The sequence below is a fragment of the Sinohyriopsis cumingii genome, chromosome 7 (genome assembly GCF_028554795.1).
Source record: "Sinohyriopsis cumingii isolate HCF-2022 chromosome 7, ASM2855479v2, whole genome shotgun sequence".
NCBI classification, from domain to species: Eukaryota; Metazoa; Mollusca; class Bivalvia; order Unionida; family Unionidae; genus Sinohyriopsis; species Sinohyriopsis cumingii.
This window is the reverse complement of record NC_142967.1, coordinates 76,608,337-76,631,456: the sequence shown is the minus strand read 5'-3', so window position 1 is coordinate 76,631,456 and position 23,120 is coordinate 76,608,337. Positions and strand designations below refer to the sequence as shown.

The 23,120-nt window shown below is 39.9% G+C and overlaps 1 protein-coding gene across 4 annotated transcripts in view; it reads left to right on the top strand.

The window, feature by feature from the left end:
* The window catches only part of LOC149795554 (sulfotransferase 1C4-like), a 96,998-nt gene extending 75,972 nt beyond the window's left edge, over positions 1 to 21,026 (top strand). For all 4 annotated transcript variants that reach the window (XM_089965378.1, XM_089965375.1, XM_089965374.1 and 1 more), the window contains one exon: positions 17,821 to 21,026. In XM_089965378.1, the coding sequence (XP_089821504.1) occupies positions 17,821 to 17,939 (119 nt within the window). In that variant the 3' untranslated portion in view covers positions 17,940 to 21,026. The remainder of the gene's footprint in view (positions 1 to 17,820) is intronic.
* The last annotated feature ends 2,094 nt before the right edge of the window (positions 21,027 to 23,120 follow it).

The window sequence follows — 23,120 nt, the reverse complement described above, 5'->3', positions numbered from 1 at the left end:
ACCCTCAAGACCATATGTGTTTAGTCCGCGCCATCGTGGTGGGACGAACGTATGCCGACAAGAACGATACGGTAAAATGGAAAAGAGCCCGGAAAACTATTCAACGATCGGACCGAGCCAAACAACCAAGTGAAGCAGAACTTCTGTTACAACTAGCGGTTATATTCAAAAACACACCTTGTGGCATTCCTGAAATGCAAAAAGTGCAAGACGTCTTGACTCAAAGCAACACCTTGAAAGTACCCCCTCAAGAAGTGCGCGGACCTCTAGTGTTTCAAGGCAAAGATTTCAAAGACGGAAAATATATTCACGTCTATCATCACGATGAACATTTCTATGCCATTACCAGTATCACCGCATTCTTGGGATACAGTTATTACTGTGAGAACTGTGACTAGGGCTATAACAATCGAGAGCAACACAAGCATTGTGGATCGAAATGCTCAGGATGTTTGGCCTCTTTTAACACTGGCTGGACGAAGGTTAACCATGACTGCATTGCCCTGCTTGTCAACGCACTTTTATCAGCCCTGACTGTTACCATCAACATTTGAAGACGCAAGGTTCACAGCAGAAAAGTGCTTGTCAGCGCCTAAGATCGTGCCCTACTTGTGGACAAGGCATACGTACCAATAATGCCAAGGCACAAGTATGTTCAGGAAGGAAGAGATGTCACATTTGTCACCAAATCGTGGACTTGGAACACAAAAACACATTAAAAAATACCAACCACTACAAGAGGAAGATGATAGAAGAAAAGGAATTTCATCTTTTTCGATTTTGAATGCATGCAAGAGACTGGCATTTATGTACCTAATTTCTGTGTGACTCATTGAGCGTGCGGCAAGTGCATCCAAGAGCCTATCATTAGGCATTGTCCTTACTGCAACAAGATTCATGGAGGACGTGGAAAAAAATTCGGGGACCGAAAACACGCTAGCCGATTTTGCCCAGTGGATCTAAGACCCCATCGACGAGACGTGGAGTCAAGAGGACATCGAACATTACGAAGATTGTCATCACCATGCCACGGTAATGGCTGACATTTTCTTGGGATACAATGGGCATTTTCTTTTGAGACACTATACGGAATAAGGCACCGAACGTCCGTAATTAACTTTGAACGGAGCCAAAATCATTCCCTAGCAAGTGGGACAAGTTCATTAAACAAATTCGATGAGTTACTTGGCCATGCTTTTGAGTCGAATGCCTAAAACGTTTGGAATGAAATAAATGGCCAAATGTTATTTTCCGTACTTTTTCAATACCGAAGCTAATCAACATGCCGTTCTACCCCATTTGCTTTAGGAACACGACTATGACCCTGACAACATGTGTACCGAACAACCAGAAGCTTTCTACGCTTGATACCAGGCTCACGCCTCGGACACCTTCTACGTTCAGGAAGAAATGTTAAAGTATTGTCGTTCCGACATGGACATTTCACGGCACTGCTGTGGAAAATTTTGAGAACTGTTCATGGAACACAAAGGGGTCGATCCTTTCAAAGTATCCTGCACCATCGCTAAAGTGTGTTCCTTAGTGTACCGCCAACGACTCATGCCCAAAAACACCCTGGCTGTCATCAGCCCTCAAACGAACAACTTTGTCAAACGTCAGTACTCGGTCAAAGTTAAACGCTGGGTACATTACTTGTGCGACAAGGAAGACAAATTGATGCAGCACACACACAACGGAGGAGGCGAAAGGACCATCAGTGGATGGTTGGGACTTAGAAAACCCCAAGAACGTGTACGAGTTTAACGGTTGTTTATATAACGGATGTCCCCTCTGTTACCCTGAACGTGACATTGAAAATCAGTTTTTGCAACGGACCATGGAAGACTTTTGCACCAGGCCACTTGTCAGCGGCGCTTGAAGTTAGAACAGCAATGATATCAAGTGGTGGAAATGTGGGAACATGAGTACGATCACCGTTCGAAGACCGATCCCGAAAGTTACAAGTTGATGAACCCACGAAACCCGAGGGGCAGTTTGTACGGAGGACGGACAAATGCCACCTGTTTGCTGTACCAAGCCGACAAGGAGAAAGGAGAAAAAATCAGATACTTGGACGTGTGTTCGCTGTATCCTTACATGTGCAGATATTGTCAGTTTCCCGCAGGGCACCCGCAATTGCTGACGAAACACGTTGGCCTGAACAAAATGAGACAATACGAAGGGTTGATGAAGTGCAAAGTCTTGGCTCCCACCGAAAACTGATGTTTCCCTTGTGACGAGCTTTTTTGTGACAAAACATGCAACCATAATCGATCTTGTCAACACACCCATGAAGAACGTGGGTCAGTGTAGAATTGTTCAAAGATCTGGACATGGGATAGCAACTGTTTGAAGTGTACGAAATTTACCACTTTTCCAAAACACAAGAATACCAGATGGGCGACGAGACTCAAGAAGGCATTTTGGCAGACTATGTTGATGTCTTTTAAAAACTGAAACAAGAAGCCTGAGGCTATCCTTCCTGGTACCAGAATCCCGAAGACCCCCCCCCCCGAAAAAAAATTGAAAATAAATATTTGGAGCAGGAAGGCATCACTTTAGACCACGTAGAGAAAAAACGATAGCATGCGATCGTTTGCAAAGGTGATGTTACATTGCTTTTGGGCCAAAATGGCACAACGGCTGTGTTTACCCAAGACAGAGTATTTGACAGAATCTTCCCGCTACGTCCAGATTATTCACGACAAAACCAAATACATGAAACATGTGCACGTCCTTCGTGAGGACTTGATCCTGGTGAATTACGAAGAACTGGACTTTGTACGAGCCGAAGAATTTGGAAATGTCATCATCGCGGCTTACGTGACATCCCATGCTTGCTTAAAATTGTACGAAGATTAATAACCGTTAGATGATCGCGTCCTGTACTTTGACACTGACAGTTGCATCCACGTCGATCGCCCGGGTCTAAGTCAACCTGACATCGAAGGAGACTGTTTAGGAGCCTGGACAGATGAACACCCGGACGAGAAGGTTCTAACTTTTGCTAATGGTGGTCCTAAACATTACGGCTACGAATACAGGGACAAATAAGGAGAAGTGCACACGGAGTGTGAAGTAAAAGGATTGACTCTCAATTAACGCAACAGTCAAGTGGTGAGCTATGGCATATTGAAAGAAGCCTTGCAGTCTGGAGAGGATGGAAACTTTAAAGTGACCACGTACGAACCGCACAAGATTGTACGTTTACCCACTCACCAAATCGTATGTCGGCCTTTGAAAAAATGTAACATCTCGTGTACCATAAGCGAGTGCGGCTTCCCAATCACGTCAATATTCCGTACATACAATTCGGTATAAACAATGGTTCCACGAGGATAGCCACCAACAAGAAGGATGACTTGGCCACAGGAGGAATCGAGTGAGAGACCCACTGAGAACTCCAAGTTCAAACCATACCATTTTCCTGTCTTCTTGCATGACTATTGTGAGTGTGCCCTTCGATTGGAAACGTTTAAAAATGGCACAAGGATAGGGAAGGATTACTTACAGCGAATGTTTTAACTAGGACAGGATTTGTCTACTTGGGACCTGAGGCAGGATTGGGGTACGAAGTACAGTATTTCAGTTGTGGTCTGAAACTGCGAATGGATCGATGTATCTATAAAGATTCAGCTATTCTGGAACATACTCGATAGTCTACGCACTGTCCTTACCTTTCTATGGTCTTTCCAGCCATCACACTTCGGTACATTTATGACGGTATCTTAGAGAAGGTAGTACCTTGTCCAGGAAGAAATAAAGGAAGACTTCCAAACTAGACATAAAAAAGGAAAGATGTACAAGGTCGAGACTTCATTACGACTAGTATAAAAAGGAAAAACGATAGTTCATTGTCGCTACCAAGACCAAGCGAGAAAGATGAATCCTTTTTAAATAGACATCATTCAAGTTTGGGGACTCTCAAGTGGATTGCGATTGCGTACCTTGCGATGAGAGCGATGCCTTACGCTGCGAACTCAGCGATGCAGAAATGCTTAATGGGAATTTTGTTATAACTACTACTACCATTACACCTACCATGGAAAGTGATGCTGTGTGTGTCAAACCAGACGGATGTGAAAGCCATGCCACTCGTTATAGTGGACTCTTTACTGGTTTTCATTGTAGATGTCAACCTTCACGTAGCACCATTCAGCTGCCACCATACGGATATCATTCAAAACTAAGCAAACTCCTGCGGACTTCACCCTATCCTCATCGAAACGAACATGTGAAAGACGAATATTCGTTTCTTGTGCGTTTGTCTGAATAGTGAAACTTTGAAAGTCGATTCCAAACCTACCACGGAAAATGGGCTTGATCTCTAGGAAAACTTATACCCGAAGGTTTAGCCAGATCCAGATATTTCTACTTGGGCGAAGGGGATAAAGTCAAGTGCTTCAGTTTTGGTGTGTCACTACACCAGTGGGAACAGCAAGACTCGCCATACCTGGAACATGCTCGATGGTCTCCGAATTGTCACTACCTACCTTTAGTGGAACCGAGTTATTGTAGTGACATACCATGTCGTTTAAGAATCCAGACTGGCTAGGAGTCAAACGTTGGACACCACCAAGACTAGTATTTAAACCCCATTTGAAAAATAATGCTTAAGGATTACCAAACGAACTGCAAGAGAATATCTACAGGGAAGTTTGGCAGGGACTTGCCAGAGCCAAATCTCAATGGGTGACTGTGGAACATATGTGTCGAGAAATTCACAACAGGAGAGTGAAAAAGTCAACAAACGGGTCAGAATTTTCTGGATCAAGTGTGCGTTTATCCTATTATTCCGCCTTAGACCGCTTACATCAGAAGATTTTATTGACATTCTTGACCGTTACCTTGAATTGCAGTGGTCAGAAATTACTCATTATGTTCATTACTTTCGCTCTAAGAAAAGATTCTAAATAAAATAATACTAATTGACATGATCATGGATACTTTACAGGAGAACACTCGTGGTTTGCCTGTAGAGTTGAGAGAACACATTAACCGAGAGCTGATCAAAATACAAGTGAAACGCAAAGAACAATTGCATCCGTTACGTCACCGATGTTTAAACCACTGGTACCTGAATGCTATAAGAGGACTGATTCAGACGAAACTGTTCCAGTGGTGTCTATTCATCCTACTTATTACATGTTGGTCATACTACAAAGAGCTCCGGAGGAAAAGTTAGAGGATTACCAAAGTCTTTTACGTTATCGAATTTTGTCTTTAGAGGAAAATTCCATGCGATGTGTAGTGTGCGAACTGGTGACTAAGTCATTTATATTTGTCATATGTTCTTCTCTGAGCATACGATCATCTCTGTGCAGAAGTACACTTATTACCTCCGACAAAAGAGTACAAAACGGGCTACCATGCCACAACCTTTATCAGAATTGATACAACAGATTCTGTGGAAGGAAATCAATGACACAATTCAATCAGTGGAAGATTACGAACACTTGTAAAGAGAACTGTATGCAATGTATTGGGGTCGACGTGTGGTGTGTGGCTTTCTGGGATTTCGTTTACCAGACGATTCCTTGTGGACTCTTTACGAATAGTACTTACCACCAAATAAAATGATATTGGTCCCATTAGATGTCCACGAGAGACTTATTTTGTTCAATGCTTTGCGTTTTCTTCTGGATATTTCTCGACCTTTACGGGAAAATAAGATTCGTCAACCTTTATGTACCAAAGATGTGTATGACGATGTGTGTGCAGCTTGTGACTTACACCCTCATTGGACAGATGTACGTGACTAGAAAAATTGGGGTTTTGAGGCTTGGACCAAAGAGGTGGCCCATTATGCTCAATAGTTGTGATCGTCATTTCAAACGTCCAAGGAAAAAAGTCACTTTTAAACCTGTGTAAGTGTCAGTGCTAGAAGAACCCGTCACCGAGAACAACCACTCCCTTCAGGACACGACTGTCATGGACATTCCCGAAATACCATTCCGGGAGGACACTTGTGTGACAGTACCCTATGTACAGACAGTAAGTACATTACACACAGTCCCTGAAACAACTTGGTTACCAAAATCGTGTTGTACAGTGACTTGTTTATATTCCAATTTGATCGTTTTGATGTGTATTTTGTCGTTGTACTTAACCATTTGGTTTTTATGTATTTTTGTCCTTTGTGTTGTTTTATTTTAATTTGCAACAAACGTGTCCTGAAAAAGTATAAAAACTCTTGTCTTCTCTCTCTTCTTGTCAAAAGTGACATTACTTGCACTATGGCTATCTCTGCTGTCTCTGCTCCCTCTTCATCCGCTTTCAAAGTCATCGACGAACACTTAGATCATACCAGTTGGGCCATCTTCGCCATCCCTTAACATGTTAATTGCCGGACCTAGCGGTTCAGGCAAAACCGAATTTGTCAAACGTTTGATCGAACATAAACATCATTTGACTGACCGTTCACCTCAACGGATCGTGTGGTGTTACAAAGAGTGGCAATCGGCGTACATCCTCTTGCGAGAAAGTCAAGGCGATTCCATCTGGTCATTTTCGACATGTTAGGAGAAGACTAAGAAGAAATTAAACTGTGGATTACGCGCAAAGGGCATCATCGTAATGCCAGTGTCATTTACATTACTCACAATTTGTATGAACAAAGTAAAGCCCATCGCACCATCAGTATCAATGCTCATTACGTGGTCTTGTTTAAAAGCCCTAGAGATAAATCGCAAGTGCAAGTCTTGTCCAAACAGGAACGCCGTGGCTGACTTATGTGTACGACGATGCCACTCAAACCACACACGCCTATTTACTCGTGGATTTAAAACCTTCCAACCCCGATTATTTGCGATTTCGTTTCCATTTGTTCCACCACTGGTGTCAAGACGGACGGCCTGTCATGTATACGTCCTCCTCATCGAGTTAACAACAAATCTATAAAAACCTCGGACGCTTTGGGACTGCTTGACACAACGTCAACACGACGTCCCTTCAGTCTCATCTTCCCGTCAAATTGATTGGTGCCTTGTACGGCGTTAGCCGCGAAAACAATACACAAATACTTGCTCGTGTCTTAGAAGCCAATCTTAAAGAAGTCTTACGATGGCTTACGGTGACAGCATGTGAAGTACTGCAAGTCATCATTAAGATTCCTCATCAAACCAAACGCTTTTTTGAGAGAAACAAAGTAGCCTTGACAGAACTGGCCGATACCCGAATCGACACTCAAACCAAAAATTAAATCATCTTGAAACCTGGAGGGAGCGGTTCTCTAGGATGTGTCATTATTCGTTCCCTCTTAAAATGGGATCCTAATGCTTCAAAAGTTCTCCCCAAGTAAAAACCACCAAAAAAGCCATACGAAGGCTAAATAAGATAAAGAGCAACGATGTAAAGACCAGGTCTCAGCACCAGAGAAAAAAAATTTCACAGAAAAAGAAAGAAAACTACCCATAAAAAGAAAAGCCCTCAGAAAACAGTTTTTACCCGCAAGAGACACTTCGGCCAAGACGCAACCATATGTTCACAAACCACGACCTGCAGCGACGGTGACCGCGTCTCTAGTATCCTCAGGTTCTTTCACTTCTCCATTGTTGGTGATGCCAGCCATATCGAATTTGACACCCGTTCTTCCACATTTGATGAAACAATGGAAATCCATGTCTCCAAGAAATTCTTCTTCTCTTTAGCTGTAGTGGCAAAGTACCTGGTCCCAAAATCAAAGTCCAGAGAGACTGGACATGTTACAGATTTTACTGGATTTGTCCAAGCAAGAACTGTCCCGATTTTGTCCGTTGCGAACCACTCCACCACGCGTGATGCCTGTTATCAAGTTGATACGACGTAAAGACAATCAGTGGCGACGCGTTCCAGTATAAATATGGTCTAAGGTGAAGAATGGGCATCAGTGTTTTTGTGCTCCTGAACATCCAAAGATGTCTTTGACCAAACTGGTGGCCCATTATGTTCAATAGTAGAAGCTATCCCTCTTCTAAACCCAAATGAAAGAAAAGGAAAGGACTGCCTCTTTTTTGAGTCAAAGATGAAGACATGTTGTTCGTCCTGTCCAAAGCTTCTCCACCCATGCGAAAAAAACTCATTCAAACAGCCTTCAAAGATGTCATCGATAAAGTGTGGGAATGATGTTTGAACGTCTTGAAAGGCACGATACCTTTATCTAAACACCCGGAACAATGCTTTGCCAAACATCGTCACGATCTGCGCCAAATAGTCCAAAACATAATCCTCATTAGTTTAAAGAAGAAGATTTGGTACAACGCTGAGGAATTTTGCCCCTGTTTGTAGGACCCTTGCTGAAAGGAGTATTGGGAACCATGCTGGGAGGACTCGGGCGCAAGATAAAAGGACCAAGAAGATAAAAGGTACCTCTGGAGTCCAAACATTTCAAACGTGACCCTTGAAATCGAATGGATGGACGAATCCTGGTTTTAGTGCCTTGCAAACGATGGATGGAATAGTATCGTTGGCAAGAACAAAGGACCTCGCATTTGCCTCCCAATCCGAATTTGACCGCGATGTCCCAGTTATAACACGAATTGCAGTCGTTGATGCATCGCAACGATTTGTCCGAAACAGAAAAAATCGCAAAAGTATGGCCAACTCTTGAGATGACTAAAACTCTTTCACCAGAGAGATTTAGACGAAATAGCTCTACCCACTCTGAAAGATTTTAAGGCCTTGATGAAAAGTCAATCACAATCACTGTCACCACTACCCCCAACGACCACGATGACGCACACCCACGAATGCCTGAAGAAGAAGAGGTACCATTAGTCTTTCAAACACCTTCAGCAACTCGTAGTAAGATTGCATCGTTCTTGTTGACCCCTTCCCCTGCACCCCAACTAAAAGAACTGAGAGCTTGGGTTGAACAGGTGATGTCCACTCCTCCTTCGACAGAAGTGAAAAAGGAAGAAGGGAAACCAGAACTCAAAAAAGAAAAGATGACCAAAGCCGTTTCATTATCAGCACCAACACTACCTTCGACTTCTACTCCTGTGGCACACCGGACACGTAAAGCCGTTTCCAAACCACCATCTCGCCCCATTCAAAATAGCATCAGCGAAGAGTGGGTGACTTATTAAGAAATGGAGACGGTGTTAGCCAACATTTACTGCGATCCATCCCATCCTGCAATTTACGGAGTTCAGAAATTATATCGTGCTGCCAAAACCCGTCTGAAAAGTCTCCGTTTACCTCAGCTGCAACGATGGTTACAAGAACAACCCACATACACTTTACACAAACCCATTAGTCGAAAATGTTCTGGTAGTCGCACTCGAGCTGAGGGCATCGATCGATCATCAATGTCAAGCCGATTTAGCCGATGTCTCTCATTTGACCTCCTACAATCGTGGCTACAAATATATGTTTTGTGTCATCGATGTCTTTTCCAAATTTGCCTGGGTCGTGTCATTGACTTCCAAATCAAGCAGTGAGTTAGTGCGAGCACTCCAACTGGTGTTGAAACAAAGCGGTCGCAACCCTTTTCGATGGCAAACCGTCAAAGGCACCGAATTTCTGAACCAAGCTTTCCAAAAAGAATTAAAGAAACGAGACATTCATTTTTTTCACCGCAGAGAATCTCCAAACCAAAGCTGGCATCGTGGAACGTTTGCAACTTACCTTGCAAGAACGCATGTGGAAATATTTTACGCATCACACTCCCAAGTACATCGACGTCTTACCACACCTGATTCAAGGGTACAACCATTCTTACCATCCAAGCGTCGAACGTGCACCCCTCCCAGAAGTAACTCCCGACAACGAAGTGACCGTTTTCGAGCGTCTGTTTGTTACGTCCCCGAAAGTGGCTGTCCCCAAGAAAAGTGGAGTGTTGGTAGTAGGAGATTGGGTGCGCATTGGCACCTCGAAACGCACTTTCGACAAAGGTTGCTTACCCAACTGGACCACTGAATTGTTTCGTGTCACTGGACGAGTGCGTGGCCGCCATCATACCGTCTATAAATTGGAAGACATGAACGGGGAAGTGTAATAAGGAACGTTTTAGTTTCCCGAGTTACGTGTCACCAAAACAGAAGACGACGTGTACGAGATCGAAAGCATTCTTTAACGCAGAACCCGAAAAGTGAGAAAACGCCGTGTCAGAAAGTCAAAGTGCGTCGGAAAGGATATCCACCCAGTTTTAATTCTTGGATCAACGTTTCTCAAGTCATCGACTATAAAAAGAAGTGACCATCATGAACTTCCACACAGCCTCATCTACCGCTACCACCACAGTGACGACTCTTTCACCCAGTTCTTCTCTGCAAGATCTACAAAAACAACCCATGTGGGTGTAGTGTGGTGAACGTGTGCCTAAAACGCAAATCGTCTTTTTCTGCCAAATCTTTGTAGTATATTGTGTCATCGGTGCGGCCATTGCCAAATTGAGTTTGCCTCAAGGAGACGAACAATTGTAGACCATTTTATTGAGCAGTTGCATCGGTTACCATCTTCCTATTCCTTCCCTGAAATACTCCTCTAACGGGAACAACGGGAATCTTGCCTCCAGTGTCAGTCACCACACCAGCAACAACAACAACATTTTGGGCAGAGACACTCCTCTGAATTTCAGTGACACCTCTGACAGCAGAATTCTGGAATTATGAACAACACCAACCAATTTTACTTAACGTTACCGAGTGACAGTTCCATGGATGTGTTTTCCCACAACACTTTGTGTTGTTGCACGACCAAGTTACCTTCAACCCTCCAGTTAGACCACGAAGCCCATTGGGAAGTGATTTTGGTGGAAGTCGTTTATCCTAGACAAATCTATAACATCACTGAAAATCAATGCACTTTCCACGTCGAAATTCTGAACGTCCAGTTGCAAGAAGAAATTAATAAAATCGGGTTTTCAGGTCCTACAGAACCAACAAACAATCCGTCATTCACCATTTACACTGAAAATTCCGTCAGGCTATTATTTTAGCAGTCAACATTTGGTGGACACCATTACTTACAGGTTCGAGGCAACGCTTGGCAAAGCCCTGAACAGAACGAAACAAAATGTCACGATTGGCTCTTTGCTTGCTGATGAAAGTTCAGAACACCGACACGTTGGGCATTAATTTTAATAGCAGATTGTTTGAAATTTTGGGTGGAGCACAAATAGTTACACAGAATTTGAGCCCAAAGATCAACAGTAATATGGATTTGTACAAGGCTTTTGGATCCCTGGTAGACCTGAACGAAGGACTGAATTTGATCTTTGTGACGATGAAGGCTTAAACACCTATCACATTCACCTCGAATTTGTATATCCTCACTATTTACCCGTCAGTAAGTAGTATTTCGATACTGTCAACATTGCTATAAAGGAGATCAGGGACAAAATATTCCATTCACTAAAGGAAAGCCACGGTGAAGCTCCATTTTCGAAAACGATTCTCTAACGACTCTTATGTCATGTATCCAGTGTACCGAGGTGTCACTCGACAGCGAGGATATGTTTAGGAGACATGCTGAGATCGGCCTTTCGATCGATGACCCCTGTTTTAAAACCGATGGTGACACGAGGATTGCATACTCTGAAAGATGCTACATTGACGCACGGGAAAGAATTTCTTCAAAAGTTTATCATCGACAAACAAAACCTGAAAGAAGTTTCTTCAGAGCAGGCAAAAATGTCTTGCTGCAAACGGGCAAAGACAGTTTGGGTCGACGAGAAACGCCTATTAATGCTATGGACGCTGCCGAGTCAGGGATTGCTGCTTCCCTGACGAAATAGCAAGAACAAGGCAGAAAGAGACGACGAAGAAAACACCGCTCAGAGGACTTCACACTCATAAGCTGGAAAGACTAAGAAAAGAAATACCGTCCGAGACTTTGGCGTTTTTTGTTATTGAATCATAGATACAACAAAAATGATGCACCGGGAGTTTTGCGACCGTTCCAAGTTGAAATTGGATCTGTTTGCCATGTCACCCACCATGATGACAATACAGGAATCCCAATGTGTCGATTTTCATCCCGTCTCCTCTTTGACGGATTCATCTCCCATCGAGTTTGAAATCAACGGACAACAGCGAAGATTACATCGATCTGAATAGCAGTTACTTGAATTTGAAGGTCAGAGTGACCAAAAAGGAAGACAATACTAATCCAGAGGACACCAATAAAGTAGCTTCCGTCAACAATTTCATGCATTCCTTGTTTAGCTGAGTGGATTTGAATAACAAACTAGTCAGCAGTAACATGGATACTTACCCTTATCGAGCGTACCTGGACAATCTCTTGATGTACGGAAAAGAAGTAAAAAAAAACCATCTTGATGCCTGCGTGATATAGAAACCTGACACTGCAAACAAAATCGCTGAACTAGATGACGACAATAAGTGATTTACTGTACCTTGAGAGAAAAACAATCCACTCAGCAGCAGTTTAGAACCGACGGATCGTTTGCATTTAGACATGTAGTTGTAAGAGAAGTATTTGTTGAACGATGTGGATGTCCGCCTGAGACTGAATCACAGCAGTACCGCTTTCCACTTGATAAATGATAATGCTACCAAATACAAAACTATTATTAAAGAAGCTCGACTCTACGTACGACGCTTGGAAGTGCTACCTAAAGTAGGAAACGACATCAGTCACACTTTGAGCAAAACGACTGCCAATTATCCGATACGACACGTGGAAGTGGAAACTTTGACCATTCCCAAGGGTCAGCGATCCATGATCGAAGATCATCTATTCCAAGGACAGTTTCCCAAACGTTTAATCCTTTTGTATTGTTGAGAATGAAGCCTTCAATGGAGCTGCGAATAAAAATGCTTTTGAAATTCAACACTTTGGCGCGTCTAATATCGAAGTCGGTCGCGATATCAAGACCTTGTGAACCAGACCATTCGAACCTAACTTTACCTAGAAGAATTACTTGAGATCTTACTTGTCCCTATACGAAGCCACTTGACAGCTAGAAACCATTACCAGTCACGGCATTACGTACGAGGATTACTCAGGAGGTTATGCTTTGTGGGCTTTTGATTTCATTCCAGACCAAGGCAGCGACGAGGGACATTTCCACTCTATAAAATCCAGCCAGATTCATGTGGAAATTCAGTTTCCAGACCGAAAACCTGATGGAACGGTGAACGTAATTCTGTATGCCGACCTCGACAATACCATAGAAATCAACAGTTTGAGAGACGTCATTATAGACTATTAGAAGCAATGGAAGTCTTTAATCCTACTTTGAATAGTGGAGAATGTATGGAGATGACATGGGAGGACACCATGGAAGTAGAATCTCAAGACAAAGACGAAAAGGAGATAGTGATGAAGTCCAGATGGCCCGAACAAGAACAACATACTTGGCAGACAAAATTACGGAATTGATAAAGAAAGATTACCATGGATGTCAAAAATATCGTCCCAGTCAAGTTCAACACGATAAATGTCTGATGCTGAGTCAAGAAGAAATATGGGACGAGTATCTGTACGAAGCTTGGAGTCTTATCTCAAAAGAAACCGTGTTAAATCAGTGATATAAAGACTTGCGTGAACATTCCTCTCCACCACTGATTACTCTAGAGATCCATCACATCAAACCTCTCATAGCTCAGAATGCAGAGACAAAACGAAGAAACGGTTACTTGTCAGACGATTTCAAACAAAAAATCAGGATTGAATTGATCACTTATCATTACCTGTGAAGAAAAACAACAAGAAAAAAAAAAACCACAACAACACAAAAATGGATACCTCAGAACTTTATTACCTTTTGAACCACAGTTCATACACTGCTTATGGAATCCTGTCTTGTGTGGTAAAGATGAACTGCCTCTTTACAAACCTCAAGGCCATCAAGCTTATGTCATCAACACGGACGACAGTCATCTCCAGTACCCACTGAGTAGCTGTCTTCTTTCATAAAACAAGGTTGTGTAGAGTATCTTGATTCCTATGTATTGCAACCTTTGGAAGAGGACATCATCGACGTTATGAGAAAAAATGCCCAGAGAGCACGATTCAATAATGTGAAATTACAAGGCACAGATTCCATGGTGTGTGGACAATATTGTGTGTATTTTCTTCATCAACGCAGTCTTGGCTATTCTTTAGAACATTTAGGGACTTATTTTGATCAACACTCTTCTAGTAGGTCGATGGCTTGGTGAACATTACGGTTGTCTTTTGTCTTTAGCTAGGAAACGTAGTGTACATCAATGACCCAATGACTTCCAACAGTGGAAGTCTAACTTCAGTTCACAACGTTGTCAACCTTGTCCAAAATAGTGTGTTATTTGAAATGTTTGTTTGATTGTAAATTATTAATTGTTGGTTGATAGTTATTTGAATAAAAATGTTGTTTTGAAAAAAATATGTCTAGAAAAAAAAATACTTAATCAATTGTCAATGGTATGTTAGGAAGTTAAAAAAAAACAGAAGTGTGCCTATAAGCACTTCATTTCATTATCTGTGTTAGAAGTGTGTCTATAAGCAATCCGTTTCCTTAGCTTGACAAATAAGTCGGTGGGGCTTGTGACCGTAACTAGTGTTTGTAAGTAAAAAGTGATTGAGTATTTTTTTTTAGGTCCGCGCGTTCCATGTTTGTTGAGGTAATAATCTGGGCAATGTAAGTTTTATTGATATGGGATATTTTCCTTCACGTCCGTGCTCTACAAATATACAGGGAACGCTTGTCAGTCTAGCTATATTCGATTTGGATAATGACTGAAGCCAACATTGTGTCTGTGGCGCAAGACCATGGAGGTGCCACCATTAACCCGGTTTACCTGGAGTTAAATAAAAGCCCAGCCCTTCTCAGGGCTACCCCAGTACTCTAGAAAAGAGTGTATTCAAATTGCCAGTTTGAGAAAGTGAGAAGTAGTGTGATTATAAACACTCCTTTACTAATGTGATTGTGTCTGTGTATGTGTGTGTGTTTGTATGAGCTAACGTACGTTTGTGTAGATAATAGAGTGTGTGATTGTGTAAGTGAGCATAGGTTTGCGTTGATAGTAGATTTTTGGGGGTTTGTAAGCGTTCGCGTACGTTTGTGTGAATAGTAGAGTGTGTTTTTTTTCCCATCCCTTCTGTATAGTTGGCATATTTGTGTGTATTGTTTCTCCTTCCCATGTGTGGATAGTATAATATGGTTTTGTTGATCGTATAGTAAGGGTTTGTTTTTCTCCTTCTCGTGTGTGGATAGTATATTCGTGATTTGTTTTGCTCCTCACCTCTGTGCTGAAATTGTAATTGGGTTTGTTTTTTCTTCTTCACGTGTGTGGATAGTAAATTTGGGGTTGGTGGATAGTATATAATAGTTTATTCTTCTTTTCATTTGTGGATCTTATATTAAGGGGTTTGTTTTTTTTTCCTTCCCGTATGTGGATATTATATTATTATTTTGTGTTTCTCCTTCCCGTGAGTGGATGGTATATCATGGTTTTGTGGATAGTATAGTAAGGTTTTTTTTTTCTTCCCGTGTGTATGGATTGTTGATAGTATGTGAAGTGAGTGTAGAGGATGTTTTCCTTCACGTCCGTGCTTGACAAATTAAAAGTCAAAACGTTCGAGTTCCGCGCCTACTCACACTACAAGCTAAGCAATATAATTACTCCGACCCAATACCTTGTACCGGAGATATTCCAAATCGCAATACAACAGCCCTTACTTATGGCAACAAACTAAACCAGACATATGATATAAGGACCAAAATATTAGCCGAACTTGAAGAAAATACATAGGGTACACCAATATATACACCGATGGCTCAAAAATTACAAATCCGAACAAAACTGCAACAGCAATAGTAATCCCTGAAACAAAAACAGAACTCAGAGCAAGACTACCCGGCACCTGCTCCATCTACACAGCTGAATTATGGGCCATTATGGAGGCCCTAAAATGGCTCCAACTAACAAACATTAAAAAAGCAGTTATCATTAGCGATTCCCTTAGCGTAATCAACTCGATCAAATCAAGCCACTCTATCACAAGATCTGGTACAAGGTATGATAGATGAGGAAGTGGATAAAGTAAGACAATGTATTCAACCTCCGTAGGTGAGAGTGGGAACCTTGAAGGAGGCATTTGATAATGTGATCAAAGTAAGGTGCTTTCTTGAAGAGACAGTGTATTGGACAGAGTGGTCTTTTGTTATATGGGGACTAGACCAGCTACAAAAAGCAGATGAAATGATGAGAAAGGTAATGGAAGTAGAACTGACAAAAAATTACGTATACCTGGTTAAAGGAGAGAAAGGATAAAGAAAATAGAAGGAAAAAACTAGACCTTTGACAGAATGATTGAAAATTGGATAAAAGTGCAGGAGAAATTTAGATCCATGGCACATCCTGACTGGATGCCAGAGGCGGAAAAGAAGAACAAAGTAATCATTGAGAAAGTGAGGAAGACCTTGAGAAAAAGGAAGAAGGACCCAAAGGACCTTTTCAGGCCCACTCATATGCCTAGAAAAAAGTTGTTTTCTGGCCTAAACAGTTTTTAATTAGTTGTATTGTTGTTTGTATATTGTCTATTATCTGTTGTCTGTGTTATCTGTCTCTGTCCCGCCAGTCCCGTTCCAGCCAAGCGTTCTAGGTTGTTTTTCCCCCGCTGTTAGCTCCGATTGAGGTCAGCCCTTTGCTACATTGTTGCTAATGCTCAGTACCGTGACGTCACCTTACCTGTCATGTAATTTCCCATTGTCGCTTTAAATCTTGTCACTATATCACCCCAGGAGGTCTCTTAATGATAATTCCCATTGTCGCTGTAAATCTTGTCGCTATATCACCACAGGGGGTTCTGTATTGCATTTCCCCATTGTAGCTATGTCGCACCACTATGCTACTCATGATGCATTTAATCAAAACGTTTTATTTTCTGTCATGTTTCTTAAGTAGTGACACTTGTTTTCTGTGAAAATCTCTCAATTTGCCTAAACTTTGCTGGATGTTTCATTTTCTGATTTGATACATTCTACCCGCCTATCTTTCTTCATGGGTATCGAACTCTTCGATGGAGCCAGAGTTAAAGTTGAGACTTAACCCAGCGTACCACTTTTCGCTGATAGAGTCCTTACATCGGCACGTTTTATCCCAAGTTTGTCTCTGTCACATCTTGTTTAAATTCATTTATAATATTTGAACAATTTGAACATTTTGTTTTTTATTTGTCAGACCGTTCCTGCACTTTTTTGCAAAGACTTCGAACTTATCTTTTATATAATTTCGAATATTATCTCACCCTTCTTCAATGACGTCATTGTTCACATACAGCATGCGTGAACTGTTTCCAGCCTCACTTTGGAATTTACAACATCGGAACTGATTTGACTTCCACTTCTGAGTACAAAATTTGTTCAATTTGCAGATAATGATTCATCTTTTTCTTGACTAAGTAACACTGCACTATAAAATATCGGTGATTTCCTAATTGTAATTTGCAACATCATCAGGAACAAGAGTGGAAGGTGGTATTACAAAGCAAAACACGTAACCAACAAAAATTAATATTTACTAAAAAGAAACATAAAAAATCAATGTCTTACTCCGATGCCATGAAATCTAAGCTTGCATTTTAACGACCATATTCACAGTACATACATTTTTATGGTCGTCACAACTGTTTCAAAAGTACGACATGACTTTTTCAACGTTTGCATGACCGGACGTTCCTGAACAGTCTAACATTATTTAGAAACTTAAATGGGTAAGCATTTGAATCACTATGCTCATGAAGGTCTTCCAAGCTGTGTGTGCGTGTGTACGTATGTGTGTGTGTGTACGTGTGCGTTTCTGTCAGTGTTAATACCAGCAAAGTCCAACGTCTAATCGCTGAGGCTAATGTATGCATTCGTCCTAACATTATGCTCTTTTGCATTTATAGGTAAAATTGGAGAATGGCAAAACTATTTCACACCTGAGCTGAACAAGAAAATGGATGCCATGGTCAAAGAGCATCTTGGAGATCTGGATTTAACTTTTGATTACGGAGACGGTCAATAATTGATATTGTATCGACATGCTTTAATTACCTTCCCAACACTTAAGTTACTTGCTACACTTATTCCAGAAAATATATCCATCACCTGCATTCATATTGTAACTAATGCCAGAAAACGCCAAATTTATCTTATCATTACAAGCGAAAAAAACGATTTTATCTCTGTGATATTAGTGAGATTTATAATTAGTGCCCGTTTAACAATCACGAATAGAAGAAAAACGCTTTCAGAAAGAAAATTATGGTACTTGTTCCTCTATTTTACCACAATTTTGATAATCGCGACAAAATTAGTTACTGTACATAATTAGAACACGCTTGATTCATCGCCCAATTGCTGCATGCTACGGTTTCATATAATACAAGGAACACACTGCATGTTTACGTGTGTGCATATTATTTTCGAGCATTCATTGTTTACTTATATTTTGTAAAACATTTGCTGGCTTACTTAGTCTAGATTAAGGGAGTATCCTTAAATGGCAAAGAAGAGTTTTCAACTTGACATTTAAGTTGAATGCATAAGTTAAGATTTTTTTTAAGATAAGTTACAAATTTACTATGTTCGCAAGTTGTTTTTTGAAAAGCATAGGAAATTTACAACACATTTTACAAAATTAAATAACTGGTTTCAAGCTTGAATAAAAAGGAACAGTTAATTGTAAAATGTTAAAGATCACATTTAAAGAACAAAAATAAGGTAAATGTTATGTAGCGTGTAGAGATGGACAGTGCTATATGTGTATCGGTTTACAGTGGTATTTTTACGTTGGTACGTAATACGGAGCTTTGTGATTGTACCGGTACATCGGTAATTTTCGTCAGTAAGGAAAATCCCGAATAATCTTTTCACGAATTATGGAGAATTATTCTGAGTTTGATAAGAGTGTTGAAAACCTCTGCTAGTTAGAGAAAATAATCATAATTGGCTAATCTAAACGAAGTTTTCTGTTTTCCCAGATAAAACTCAAGGTTTGAAAATAATCTCCCTAGCGAAATTAGTCCGTCTAAGTTTCTTTGGGAAGCCAGAATTTAGCTCCGATGAATATTATTGGTAATTTCTCTCGTTAAATAAGTCGTCAAAGGAACGTGGGTCTGGAGGAATTTGAAAGATCCGGACCTTTAAAGCTATAAAACATGCTATTTTGATATTAAAGGTGAAGCGTTCAACAATTTATCTTTACTGAAAATTGATTTTGTTATTAGATTCAAATATTAAATTCTAACTGAATTCATGTACATTTCGGTTATATTTCGCTCATTTTATATTTAATTATTGAGATACTGTTTTAAATGGCAGAAATTCCAGAATAGTATGAAGTTGTTAAGCTTTGAATAAAGATAATTTTAGATATAATGCTACATCAAGAATGTATTTTTCTATATAGAGTGGTGAGTGATGTAATAAAGAAAACCTCTATATCTAAAAGTCTCCAGAGGTTTGCCTTTCTACATAGTTTCTTTCACGGAATTGTATTTACTTAATGTCCGCCTATAAATATGAACGAAAATGCATACTGCGTTACCCGATGGCGGTATATTTTCTTCATTAGTTGTTTCAAAATACAGAGTTCGGTTCACTAAATGCTGCACTAACAAAGTGCTTGCAGTAAGCAATCCAATTACCTTAAACTACCTGGCCGTGGATTTCACTAGAACACAAGTTAATTCTGACTGTATTATTACAAGACTATGAGATTCGTCAGGTAGCTGTCCACTTTATGGATAGCTTCCTGAGCAAAAAAAAAACAAAATCCTTAATGGCTCAGTACAACCAACCCAGGTAATGATTGCTTATTGAAAATATTCATATATCAATACCCTTTACGGAAGCAATCTTCACCTGTAGAGGTATATGCAGTTTAAAATTGAATTTTTCCTATTTATACTATAAGATAGATTTGTTCGATATATTAGATGCTCCAATGCTTATTTTAAATGTTGCATTTAGTCAGACGCTTGTCATATAGCACTATGCTTTTATACAGACCATATCATGTTTCAAGTATGCCATATTATAACTGAAAAGAACTGAAATTATTTATGCATTGCATGTATTAAAGGACAAGAAAATGTTAGAATTTTAATAATTTAGTGCGATTACTATTGCTGAATACAGATTTTTGTACTAACCTGATTATTACAATAATAATCTCGTACATTAATTCTGATAAAATGGTTTAGAATGCGAAGAAGTGATATCGTATGCGCGCATGTGTAACGTATATCATTACATTCATCTTTGATCGTGTATCGTGTATTATACAGCTCTAATAATTATATTTTTAGCTGATTTTGATTATGTAGTCATTGAACTGTGTGGGGTTGCGTATAAACTACTCTGCTAATGATGGCGATGCTGGCTCAGAGGATGGTATTGATTTTCTCGCAGTGAGGGACCAAAGGGTCTACAGCAAATAAAGGGCTCTTGAGGGAACCTTCGGCCGACAGGGATGGGCGGGCCATGAGTGAAGGCTCCTCGATCATTATACGAGAGCTCTAGAACCAGAAATAATTCGTGATCTTCAACTGGACGCTTCGACTTACATATGTTCCGTTGTTAAATCAATATTCTGTTACCAGCATATGGTCTTAAGCTACGTAAAAGAAATAAGCAAACTAAAGTTAGAAAAACTCAAGTTGTTATGTCCTTAGAATGCAAAATGAAACTTCATAAGATACATATAGTTAAATCTAGAAAGATCCTAAATGTTCCATATAAAATCCAAAAGTTTACAATGTTCTGCGTGAATTTCAACAATATTAAATATGGTGATGTAACAGTAGTCTTAAATGTGCTGATTTACCAATATTCTTGATTGTGTTGATGTATCACAACGGTCTAATCCGGAATAGCTTTTATTTATCTCAATAATCCAAAAATAGTGTGTTCATCCAGTCAATGAGCACTTTTGCAATTAAAATGAATGATTTATATATTTCCTATTGAATTACATTTGAACACAAGTGCAAACTCCAATCGTACATTCTCATAAACTGATATGAAATAGAAATGAATGCTTGTTTACAAAACCTCTATTTATTTATACTTAACCTGGCCTAAAACACAATAAAACATTCTGGAATTACCATGGTGTTGGTCACTTCTAATTAGAAAATTCCATTGTGCATCGCTAAGAGTGGCAGCTACGTAACGAAGGCCAGCATGCTCAATTTCCCTCTTCCGATATGAGACCTGTCCGTCCAGTGAATGGATAGTTCCGACCTGTCAATCAAACTGGGCACGTTGATCAATCAACAAGAGACATAGATTTCATTGCGTAGTTACGCGTTGCTGTCTGATACATTTGATCACAAACATAAGACCACACTTTAATCCTCCTTTCTTATTACATTGAATAGGAATTTGAAAGACTGCACAGAAAAATCACTGAAAATGTATCACTGCAACTATGTCATACCCCCATGAAATACAAAGAGAAAGGACACTATCATACAATCTCCCGTTCAAAGGGGGACAAATAAATAATGGAAAAAATGAAGTATCCCAGAACTTGACCTGTCACCCAGCGACAAATATCTGCCCAATAAAATATGAATGAGTGTGGCAACATAACTAACACTAACGACATATGATGTTGCAGAAAAGGATACAGTAGATACGGTACTGATACAATAATCCACAAAATTCAAGGAAAGGGAACATGATCTCCAAACAATAATTTTGCTGCAGCAGTTAGGGACACTCGGTCAATCGCAACAACAATATAATCAACTTCAAAATCGAACCATTCACAATTAAAGTCAAATATTAATCATGCGACTAAAAAATGTTGGATAACACACACTAGATCGACAACATCAAAACAAAAATCCATCACAAATACACAATAGCCGACCATATGAGCCACTTAGTATAATGACACCCCTACCACACACACCCCGTTTTCTTACAGCGTTTCATTCCTAGAGATTAACACAGCTATTAGTATTTCATAAATCAAGGCCAATGCTGTAATTTGGCAATTAAATATTAGCTTTTATATGAGTTTATTTTATTTTTATTTTTTAACTTTTTGAAACAAGAATTATAAATACTTTTATATTGTTTCAATGCACACGTTAGATAATGTATCCGATAGCTGTAATTTTACACTCACTGCCTTAAATCTATATTTTAGGTAAGTAAGGATAGAGAGAAAATAGACAAAAAGCATAAGGTATTTAAACATTAGTAATACTGAAAATGAAAGAAAAAATAATACCAAATAACAGTATATGTAAATTAAATTTAATACTTATTCAAATCGATCCCTCATTCGAGTTATTCAAACATTTAAAGCCTTCTGAAAGCACATTTCATTTTATCCATGCATCTTTAATCCAAAATAACAACAATCCTGTAAAATACTATTTCTTGAAACCTATTACTAATGAAACACTATGCGTATACACTAATTACAGCAGAGTATTAAAGCTCAAGCATCGCATATTTCTGGACAAAGCCACTGTATCAACATCGTGTCAATCAAGTCTTATGTTACAAATTCTTCTCAGGTAAATAATCCACAAAATGCTGAATTAAACAAGTCCAACTTTCTCAAAAACATTGATAATTAGGTCGATCTTTCACTCATTGTCGCGTGAGCGGCAATTATCCATTCAGCGTGAACTGACTTGATTAATGATGTTGCAAGGTTTACCAATACTGTGCACTGATCGTCACCAGTAACACCTTTTTTCCGTGATGGCGTCCATGACCTATTTAACACACCACTCGTTGAGGTGTGACTTTAAATCTTCTTTATACTCTTTTTTTATTACTGTCAAGTCTTATGATTGAAGCCGATTTGTACAAGAGTCAGGCACAAACATTAGCTGCCTGGTAAGCTAGAGCCTAAACCGTTTTTGCAGCTTCATACGGGATAGGATGTCCAGGAACCGGAGGGTGTCTAAGTTGAATTTTACCACTCTTAAACCACTGTGTTAACGCTATGATCGTCAGAAAGTAATGATGGTGTACCTTGATAGTCAGTGGTTTAAGTAAGAGATCATTCATATGTAATTTTAATAAATGATTGGCATAGTGTTGTTGGCTGCGTCGGCTTTGTTTGGTGTTAAGCACTCAAACGAAAACATAGCGAAGGTGATTCATTTGTGCTCATTGAGATGGAAGAATTGTTTTAGTGTTGGCTGTGTCAGCTTCGACTGATGTTATTCAC